Source organism: Ipomoea triloba, chromosome 10 (assembly GCF_003576645.1).
Source record: "Ipomoea triloba cultivar NCNSP0323 chromosome 10, ASM357664v1".
Lineage (NCBI taxonomy): Eukaryota > Viridiplantae > Streptophyta > Magnoliopsida > Solanales > Convolvulaceae > Ipomoea > Ipomoea triloba.
The window spans coordinates 29,667,276-29,678,556 of NC_044925.1; the positions used below are offsets into that span (position 1 = coordinate 29,667,276).

The window sequence follows — 11,281 nt, forward strand, 5'->3', positions numbered from 1 at the left end:
TGCGCGGACACGGCCGAGAAATGCCGCAACGATGTGCGGACTTGGTGCGGAGATGGCCGAGAAATGCCGCAACGAGGTGCGGACTTGGCCGATACATGCCGCAACGTGGTGCGGACACGGGCGAGAAATGCCGCAACGATGTGCGGACTGTGTGCGGACATGGGCGAGAAATGCCGCAACGAGGTGCGGACTGTGCGCGGACATCGCCGAGAAATGCCGCAACGATGTGCGGACTTGGTGCGGACATGGGCGAGAAATGCCGCAACGAGGTGCGGACTGTGCGCGGACATGGCCGAGAAATGCCGCAACGTCGTGCGGACTGCGCGCGGACATGGGCGAGAAATGCCGCAACGATGTGCGGACTTGGCCGAGAAATGCCGCAACGTGGTGCGGACTTGGCCGAGACATGCCGCAACGAGTTGCGGAAGTGGGCGAGAAATGCCGCAACGATGTGCGGACATGGGCGAGAAATGCCGCAACGATGTGCGGACTGTGCGCGGACACGGCCGAGAAATGCCGCAACGATGTGCGGACTTGGTGCGGAGATGGCCGAGAAATGCCGCAACGAGGTGCGGACTTGGCCGATACATGCCGCAACGTGGTGCGGACACGGGCGAGAAATGCCGCAACGATGTGCGGACTGTGTGCGGACATGGGCGAGAAATGCCGCAACGAGGTGCGGACTGTGCGCGGACATCGCCGAGAAATGCCGCAACGATGTGCGGACTTGGTGCGGACATGGGCGAGAAATGCCGCAACGAGGTGCGGACTGTGCGCGGACATGGCCGAGAAATGCCGCAACGTCGTGCGGACTGCGCGCGGACATGGGCGAGAAATGCCGCAACGATGTGCGGACTTGGCCGAGAAATGCCGCAACGTGGTGCGGACTTGGCCGAGACATGCCGCAACGAGTTGCGGAAGTGGGCGAGAAATGCCGCAACGATGTGCGGACATGGGCGAGAAATGCCGCAACGATGTGCGGACTGTGCGCGGACACGGCCGAGAAATGCCGCAACGATGTGCGGACTTGGTGCGGAGATGGCCGAGAAATGCCGCAACGAGGTGCGGACTTGGGCGATACATGCCGCAACGTGGTGCGGACACGGGCGAGAAATGCCGCAACGATGTGCGGACTGTGTGCGGACATGGGCGAGAAATGCCGCAACGAGGTGCGGACTGTGCGCGGACATCGCCGAGAAATGCCGCAACGATGTGCGGACTTGGTGCGGACATGGGCGAGAAATGCCGCAACGAGGTGCGGACTGTGCGCGGACATGGCCGAGAAATGCCGCAATGATGTGCGGACTTGGTGCGGACATGGGCGAGAAATGCCGCAACGAGGTGCGGACTGTGCGCGGACATGGCCGAGAAATGCCGCAACGAGGTGCGGACTGCGCGCGGACATGGGCGAGAAATGCCGCAATATCAGCCTATAGAGGTTTATTGGCCAACCATCCAAGTACTTCTGACGACGACGGTGTGCTAGACCTTTGTCAACGTCGTTTAACATCGTTCTCATGCCAAAACGCCATATTTATTTCTTGTATAGCTTCAAATATATGTTAATGAATGGCCCAACTAAAATGACATATGTTGTAATAACAAGCCCAACTGTCCCAAGCAACTTGGCTAAGGCAGCCAGCACAGTGCGGCCAGCAGCGGAAAAAATTTGGACATCGTCGTTTTCAATTAAAGATGCATCCAAATGTAATTCTAATTGATCAAACCTTGCTAAAATACTCAAAACTAATGGACCATGCAAAAAAAATGGAAAAAAGATGGCCGGATTGGCCCGAAACCCCGTGTGATTTACGGGACAAACCGTGTCTGCTCCTGTCACTTGGGTTTGTATTTTTTTATCTATTATAGGGGGGTATGGTAGTTGAGGTGCCGGTCGGCCGGGCCGGTTCGCTTGGTTCCGAGGGAGGGACGTGCCCCCACTCGTCTCGTCAGCTCCGTATGAGGGTGCCCGCCTTCTCATACGTAAATGACGAGATGTATCGGCCACGACGCACATCCGGGGCGGGCACACCGAGGGTCGACTCGGCACTGGTAGGCTCCGGCACAAGTAAGTCGATTTAAATGTTCGGCCGAATGCAGGAGCTGATAGTGTCGTCGTCGTCAAAAAACTCGGTGTCCGGGCGCCCTCAGTGCGATGAAGCGGGCAACAACGGTAGCAATACCGGGCGCTGGTATTCAACATCCAACGCACAACGGCCACGACGACGCATCGGATCGGTGCGTGGAACTGGCCGCTCGCAGCCACGCCTTTCATGCGTAGGTGCTGCGGGAAACAACAACGGTAGCAATACCGGGCGCTGGTATTCGACATCCAACGCACAACGGCCACGACGACGCACCGGACTAGTAAGGCACAAAGAGGATTGAATCGGCGCATGAGTAGGTTCCGGCCCAAGTAAGTCGAACGTAATTGTCGGCCGAAGGCAGGAGCTGAGAGTGCCGTCGACGAGAGACTCGGCGTGCTTGAAAGATCGGTGCGTGGAACTAGCCGCTCGCAGCCACGCCTTTCATGCGTAGGTGCTGCGGGAAACAACAACGGTAGCAATACCGGGCGCTGGTATTCGACATCCAACGCACACCGGCCACGATGACGCACCGGACTAGTAAGGCACAAAGAGGATTGAATCGGCGCATGAGTAGGTTCCGGCCCAAGTAAGTCGAACGTAATTGTCGGCCGAAGGCAGGAGCTGAGAGTGCCGTCGACGAAAGACTCGGCGTGCGTGAAAGATCGGGGCGTGGAACTGGCCGCTCGCAGCCACGCCTTTCATGCGTAGATGCTGCGGGAAACAACAACGGTAGCAATACCGGGCGCTGGGATTCGACATCCAACGCACACCGGCCACGATGACGCACCGGACTAGTAAGGCACAAAGAGGATTGAATCGGCGCATGAGTAGGCTCCGGCCCAAGTAAGACGAACGTAATTGTCGGCCGAAGGCGGGAGCTGAGAGTGCCGTCGACGAAAGACTCGGCGTGCGTGAAAGATCGGGGCGTGGAACTGGCCGCTCGCAGCCACGCCTTTCATGCGTAGATGCTGCGGGAAACAACAACGGTAGCAATACCGGGCGCTGGGATTCGACATCCAACGCACACCGGCCACGATGACGCACCGGACTAGTAAGGCACAAAGAGGATTGAATCGGCGCATGAGTAGGCTCCGGCCCAAGTAAGACGAACGTAATTGTCGGCCGAAGGCGGGAGCTGAGAGTGCCGTCGACGAAAGACTCGGCGTGCGTGAAAGATCGGTGCGTGGAACTGGCCGCTCGCAGCCACGCCTTTCATGCGTAGATGCTGCGGGAAACAACAACGGTAGCAATACCGGGCGCTGGTAGTCAACATCTAGCGCAGAAGGACGCATCGGACGAGGCACACCGAGGGTCGACTCGGCACTGGTAGGCTCCGGCACAAGTAAGTCGAATTAAATGTTCGGCCGAATGCAGGAGCTCCGAAGGCAGGAGCTGAGAGTGCCGTCGACGAGAGACTCGGCGTGCGTGAAAGATCGGTGCGTGGAACTGGCCGCTCGCAGCCACGCCTTTCATGCGTAGGTGCTGCGGGAAACAACAACGGTAGCAATACCGGGCGCTGGTATTCGACATCCAACGCACAACGGCCACGACGACGCACCGGACTAGTAAGGCACAAAGAGGATTGAATCGGCGCATGAGTAGGTTCCGGCCCAAGTAAGTCGAACGTAATTGTCGGCCGAAGGCAGGAGCTGAGAGTGCCGTCGACGAGAGACTCGGCGTGCGTGAAAGATCGGTGCGTGGAACTGGCCGCTCGCAGCCACGCCTTTCATGCGTAGGTGCTGCGGGAAACAACAACGGTAGCAATACCGGGCGCTGGTATTCAACATCTAGCGCACAAGGACGCATCGGACGAGGCACATCGAGGGTCGACTCGGCACTGGTAGGCTCCGGCACAAGTAAGTCGAATTAAATGTTCGGCCGAATGCAGGAGCTGATAGTGTCGTGGTCGTGCGTGGAATTGGTAGGAATTTGTTTTCTTTCGTACCTATTGACGCGGGCATTGCTGTCGTGATGGCCGGCATCGGTGGGCGCTCGTGCGCGGACCTGTCTGTGCGCGGTCCTTGTCGGTCCTCGGTTAAGCGCATGCGGTGTTTCGCGATGCGAGATGGTGCGTGAGCGGTATTCGGCGTGTGCGGTCAGGTTGGATCCCTGCTCTAGCAGCGACGTCCTGCCAAGCACGCCTCTTCATTTAAGACGACACAAGCGCGCACGGCCTTGGTCGCACGATGGTTTCCTGTGTTGCATACCTGGCACGGCATTGACGGCTTAACGCATTCGCATTCCGTCGCACGCTCATCCTCGCAACATGCCTTGCCTGGATGGGGCGCGGGACGGACGCAAAGGCATCGTTAGCGCTCCACGGTCGCCGCTTAGAGACGCGGCCTTGGCACGCGATCGATTGCCCGAGCCCTCGGATTCGGTCCACCTCGTGGGCAAGGGGCTTTGAGCTCCAATCTGTCCCTTTTTACGCGTTTTGCACGATCGAAATTGTCGCCTCGGGCTAACGATTCTGCTTGTATTCCCTTCGCTCCCCGGAGCGAGAGGAAGAAGGCGTTTCGCGCAACTCGTGCGGCAACGACGTCGTTGAGGAATGCTACCTGGTTGATCCTGCCAGTAGTCATATGCTTGTCTCAAAGATTAAGCCATGCATGTGTAAGTATGAACTAATTCAGACTGTGAAACTGCGAATGGCTCATTAAATCAGTTATAGTTTGTTTGATGGTACCTACTACTCGGATAACCGTAGTAATTCTAGAGCTAATACGTGCAACAAACCCCGGGCTCTACCCGTTGCTGCGATGATTCATGATAACTCGACGGATCGCACGGCCATAGCGCCGGCGACGCATCATTCAAATTTCTGCCCTATCAACTTTCGATGGTAGGATAGTGGCCTACATTTCTGCCCTATCAACTTTCGATGGTAGGATAGTGGCCTACTGTTAGACCCCTAAAATTGTCGATGGTAGGATAGTGGCCTACTGTTAGACCCCTAAAATTGAGCCTGGTAGGATAGTGGCCTACTGTTAGACCCCTAAAATTGAGCCTCGGAGGATAGTGGCCTACTGTTAGACCCCTAAAATTGAGCCTCGGTTTTTAGCCTTGGTTTGGCTAGAAAACCATGATTTATGCTTGGAAATGTGTTTTCCGGGCTAAGTCTCATCTTTTGGCTCGAACGGGCGCCTGAGATGGTGCGCAACTCGGACCATGGTGCGGACTAGGTTCGTGGCCGAAGTTTACGGGCAGCCTTGGTAAGTCCGTATTGCGACGGACTTGGGCTACGCGGCTCGATGGATGGGCAAGCGCGCTGGTTCTGCGGACCAGTGCGATCCGCGGCTAAGTGTTGGCGCGGATGGGTGCGATGCGGCCAGACTTGGGTGTATCGTTGTGACGAAGGCTCGGTGCGGTCCGGACTCAACCGTACCGTTGCGAGAAACGCGGAGCGCGGACCAGGCGGCTGGGCGCGACGCGATTAAGTCACGCCGGTGCGGAACGGCGTCGGTGCGAGTCAAGACGATCCAATGGCGCGGACCTTTGCGACATTGGGTGCATGCGGTCGACGGTTACCAGGCGGTTGAGCAACATGTGCGCGGCATGTGACGATCAGTTTCAAGGCATGTGAGACGCACATGAGGCGGTTCAGACTTGGATATGTGGCAGCGTGTGATTGGCTATGCGGTTGGCTTGTAACCGCACTAGTTAGTATAAATGGCGTTTATTTTGTAGTTAGGTTGTGAGGGAGTTGCGAGCAAAGGCTACGAGTGAGTGCTGGTCAGGTTGTAAGGTTTTAATACTCTTGGCTTAGAGTGTTGGTTAGGATCCTGTGTACTTTCGGTTCATGAAATACAAGGTTGGACGGGTTTAGTCCGTAAAAGCCTGTGTTGTTCCTTTGCTGGTTTACTTTACATTTGTGGGTTAAACACACGAGTTTGGTGTGGGGAAAGGCTGACTGCCTTCGGGGTTGAAGGTAGGCCGTGCGGGTGCGAGTTTGCTGCGTGGCTCGAAAACTGACCCGTAACAATTGGTATCAGAGCCAGGTTGCGCTCAAGTGAGTTCGAGGCGATGAGCAAGCGTGTCCAGGACGAGGGTGACTTCACGAACGTTGAGGGTGGCGGACGTGGTGTTCCAACTCGTGACGAATCAGAATCCTCAAGGTTAGCCGAGGGCACTGGTTCCGTGGCGGGGGACCATGACGGGGAAGTTAGGGACCTTGCGGTGCGTCTCAAGGCCCTTGGAGACGTACATACAGACGCTGCAAGAGGCGGCTCGGGACGACATCGAACATTTGAGGGAGGATAACGCCTCACTTAAAGTCGAAATTGGCCTGTTGAAATTGGCCGTGGCCAGTGGGCGCGCGGTTCCTAGCGGACCCGAGTGCTGGATTTAAGGTGCCGGAACCGAAAGCCTTTGGGGGTGCCCGAAACTCCAAAGAGCTTGAGAACTTCTTATGGGATATGGAGGAGTACTTCAGAGTTGCCGGTGTGCCGGACTGTGAGAAAGTCGCGCTGACCAGCATGTACCTGTCCGGTGACGCGAAACTGTGGTGGCGTTCGCGTGTGGCTGATGATGCCAGTGCTGGCCGAGAAAAGATTGAGTCTTGGGACAGACTCAAGAAAGAATTGAAGGGTCAATTCTTGCCGGGCAACGCTAGTTGGTTTGCACGGGAGTCCTTGAGGAGACTGACTCATTCGGGGACTTTAAGGGACTATGTTAAAACTTTTTCTTCTCTTATGTTGGACGTACAGAACATGAGCGAGGATGACAAGTTGTTCAACTTCCTGTCCGGGCTCCAGCCGTGGGCTCAGGCAGAGTTGAGGCGGCAGGCAGTGCGGGACTTGCCCACTGCGATGGCCGTAGCGGATGGCTTGGCAGATTACCATGGACCGAATGCCCAAGGTAAGAACGGGGGTAAAACTCATGGGGAATCGGGCAATGGGAAGTCCGTTTCGAAGGATAAGTACATGCCAATGGAAACCAATGCCGTGGCTGAGGTAAGTGAGTCTCGGGCTAGCACCCAGGTTGTGTGTTGGACTTGCGGTGGTAACCATTTTAAACGTAATTGTCCTAAGAAACAAAAACTAAATGCTGTGAAGGAGGACGAACCAAAGGATGATGGTTCGCCCATTGGATATTGTGGTCCCTTGCGTATGGTTTAAACGTGCCGTTTTGGCATGTGAGGGGTGCTGTAGGTGATGGGCAGCACGGTGCTGGGAGTGGGTGCGGACCCAGCGCGGGGGCAAGGCTGGCGGACGGGCCTTGACTGATGGCAGATGGCTTGAAACGAAGCTGTTTTGTGGACATGTACCTGGAACGTGGGATACTTACGTGGTGCGTGTGGCTGGCTAGTTGGGATGAACTGGTGCAGTGCGGATTCGGGCAAAACACACTGCTTGGTGTGTGGGCAGCATGCGGCTGTGGCTGTTTATTTTCGCTTTATTGTAAACTTTGCTTTCGTTTTAAGTTGTAATCCGATGTAAACAGTGAACCTTTGTAATGGGTTGGGTTAGTTTTCTTTTATAGGAACTAATGTATGGGTTAGCCGGTAGTGCTAAGGGTTTAGCGGGTGTGCTATGATGTTGACGAGGACGTCAACCCCTTCAAGTGGGGGAAGTTTGTTAGACCCCTAAAATTGAGCCTCGGTTTTTAGCCTTGGTTTGGCAAGAAAACCATGATTTATGCTGGGAAATGTGTTTTCCGGGCTAAGTCTCATCTTTTGGCTCGAACGGGCGCCTGAGATGGTGCGCAACTCGGACCATGGTGCGGACTAGGTTCGTGGCCGAAGTTTGCGGGCAGCCTTGGTAAGTCCGTATTGCGACGGACTTGGGCTACGCGGCTCGATGGATGGGCAAGCGCGCTGGTTTTGCGGACCAGTGCGATCCGCGGCTAAGTGTTGGCGCGGATGGGTGCGATGCGGCCAGACTTGGGTGTATCGTTGTGACGAAGGCTCGGTGCGGTCCGGACTCAACCGTACCATTGCGAGAAACGCGGAGCGCGGACCAGGTGGCTGGGCGCGACGCGATTAAGTCACGCCGGTGCGGAACGGCGTCGGTGCGAGTCAAGACGATCCAATGGCGCGGACCTTTGCGACATTGGGTGCATGCGGTCGACGGTTACCAGGCGGTTGAGCAACATGTGCGCGGCATGTGACGATCAGTTTCAAGGCATGTGAGACGCACATGAGGCGGTTCAGACTTGGGCATGTGGCAGCGTGTGATTGGCTATGCGGTTGGCTTGTAACCGCACTAGTTAGTATAAATGGCGTTCATTTTGTAGTCAGGTTGTGAGGGAGTTGCGAGCAAAGGCTACGAGTGAGTGCTGGTCAGGTTGTAAGGTTTTAATACTCTTGGCTTAGAGTGTTGGTTAGGATCCTGTGTACTTTCGGTTTATGAAATACAAGGTTGGACGGGTTTAGTCCGTAAAAGCCTGTGTTGTTCCTTTGCTGGTTTACTTTACATTTGTGGGTTAAACACACGAGTTTGGTGTGGGGACAGGCTGACTGCCTTCGGGTTTGGAGGTAGGCCGTGCGGGTGCGAGTTTGCTGCGTGGCTCAAAAAACTGACCCGTAACAATTGGTATCAGAGCCAGGTTGCGCTCAAGTGAGTTCGAGGCGATGAGCAAGCGTGTCCAGGACGAGGGTGACTTCACGAACGTTGAGGGCGGCGGACGTGGTGTTCCAACTCGTGACGAATCAGAATCCTCAAGGTTAGCCGAGGGCACTGGTTCCGTGGCGGGGGACCATGACGGGGAAGTTAGGGACCTTGCGGTGCGTCTCAAGGCCTTGGAGACGTACATACAGACGCTGCAAGAGGCGGCTCGGGACGACATCGAACATTTGAGGGAGGATAACGCCTCACTTAAAGTCGAAATTGGCCTGATGAAATTGGCCGTGGCCAGTGGGCGCGCGGTTCCTAGCGGACCGAGTGCTGGATTTAAGGTGCCGGAACCGAAAGCCTTTGGGGGTGCCCGAAACTCCAAAGAGCTTGAGAACTTCTTATGGGATATGGAGGAGTACTTCAGAGTTGCCGGTGTGCCGGACTGTGAGAAAGTCGCGCTGACCAGCATGTACCTGTCCGGTGACGCGAAACTGTGGTGGCGTTCGCGTGTGGCTGATGATGCCAGTGCTGGCCGAGAAAAGATTGAGTCTTGGGACAGACTCAAGAAAGAATTGAAGGGTCAATTCTTGCCGGGCAACGCTAGTTGGTTTGCACGGGAGTCCTTGAGGAGACTGACTCATTCGGGGACTTTAAGGGACTATGTTAAAACTTTTTCTTCTCTTATGTTGGACGTACAGAACATGAGCGAGGATGACAAGTTGTTCAACTTCATGTCCGGGCTCCAGCCGTGGGCTCAGGCAGAGTTGAGGCGGCAGGCGGTGCGGGAGCCGTGGGCTCAGGCAGAGTTGAGGCGGCAGGCGGTGCGGGATTTGCCCACTGCGATGGCCGTAGCGGATGGCTTGGCAGATTACCATGGACCGAATGCCCAAGGTAAGAACGGGGGTAAAACTCATGGGGAATCGGGCAATGGGAAGTCCGTTTCGAAGGATAAGTACATGCCAATGGAAACCAATGCCGTGGCTGAGGTAAGTGAGTCTCGGGCTAGCACCCAGGTTGTGTGTTGGACTTGCGGTGGTAACCATTTTAAACGTAATTGTCCTAAGAAACAAAAACTAAATGCTGTGAAGGAGGACGAACCAAAGGATGATGGTTCGCCCATTGGATATTGTGGTCCCTTGCGTATGGTTTAAACGTGCCGTTTTGGCATGTGAGGGGTGCTGTAGGTGATGGGCAGCACGGTGCTGGGAGTGGGTGCGGACCCAGCGCGGGGGCAAGGCTGGCGGACGGGCCTTGACTGATGGCAGATGGCTTGAAACGAAGCTGTTTTGTGGACATGTACCTGGAACGTGGGATACTTACGTGGTGCGTGTGGCTGGCTAGTTGGGATGAACTGGTGCAGTGCGGATTCGGGCAAAACACACTGCTTGGTGTGTGGGCAGCATGCGGCTGTGGCTGTTTATTTTCGCTTTATTGTAAACTTTGCTTTCGTTTTAAGTTGTAATCCGATGTAAACAGTGAACCTTTGTAATGGGTTGGGTTAGTTTTCTTTTATAGGAACTAATGTATGGGTTAGCCGGTAGTGCTAAGGGTTTAGCGGGTGTGCTATGATGTTGACGAGGACGTCAACCCCTTCAAGTGGGGGAAGTTTGTTAGACCCCTAAAATTGAGCCTTGGTTTTTAGCCTTGGTTTGGCTAGAAAACCATGATTTATGCTTGGAAATGTGTTTTCCGGGCTAAGTCTCATCTTTTGGCTCGAACGGGCGCCTGAGATGGTGCGCAACTCGGACCATGGTGCGGACTAGGTTCGTGGCCGAAGTTTGCGGGCAGCCTTGGTAAGTCCGTATTGCGACGGACTTGGGCTACGCGGCTCGATGGATGGGCAAGCGCGCTGGTTTTGCGGACCAGTGCGATCCGCGGCTAAGTGTTGGCGCGGATGGGTGCGATGCGGCCAGACTTGGGTGTATCGTTGTGACGAAGGCTCGGTGCGGTCCGGACTCAACCGTACCGTTGCGAGAAACGCGGAGCGCGGACCAGGCGGCTGGGCGCGACGCGATTAAGTCACGCCGGTGCGGAACGGCGTCGGTGCGAGTCAAGACGATCCAATGGCGCGGACCTTTGCGACATTGGGTGCATGCGGTCGACGGTTACCAGGCGGTTGAGCAACATGTGCGCGGCATGTGACGATCAGTTTCAAGGCATGTGAGACGCACATGAGGCGGTTCAGACTTGGATATGTGGCAGCGTGTGATTGGCTATGCGGTTGGCTTGTAACCGCACTAGTTAGTATAAATGGTGTTCATTTTGTAGTCAGGTTGTGTGTGAGTTGCGAGCAAAGGCTACGAGTGAGTGCTGGTCAGGTTGTAAGGTTTTAATACTCTTGGCTTAGGGTGTTGGTCAGGATCCTGTGTACTTTCGGTTCATGAAATACAAGGTTGGACGGGTTTAGTCCGTAAAAGCCTGTGTTGTTCCTTTGCTGGTTTACTTTACATTTGTGGGTTAAACACACGAGTTTGGTGTGGGGAAAGGCTGACTGCCTTCGGGGTTGAAGGTAGGCCGTGCGGGTGCGAGTTTGCTGCGTGGCTCGAAAACTGACCCGTAACAATTGGTATCAGAGCCAGGTTGCGCTCAAGTGAGTTCGAGGCGATGAGCAAGCGTGTCCAGGACGAGGGTGACTTCACG

General features: G+C 55.5%; 1 protein-coding gene across 1 annotated transcript; it reads left to right on the top strand.

The window, feature by feature from the left end:
- The first annotated feature begins 8,606 nt into the window (after positions 1-8,606).
- Positions 8,607-10,202, top strand: LOC116032935. The gene is made up of 2 exons (XM_031275682.1): positions 8,607-9,399; positions 9,442-10,202. The coding sequence occupies exons 1-2, from the start codon at positions 8,659-8,661 to the stop codon at positions 9,790-9,792; spliced, it is 1,092 nt and encodes a 363-aa protein (XP_031131542.1). The 5' UTR covers positions 8,607-8,658; the 3' UTR covers positions 9,793-10,202.
- Positions 10,203-11,281: the final 1,079 nt, after the last annotated feature.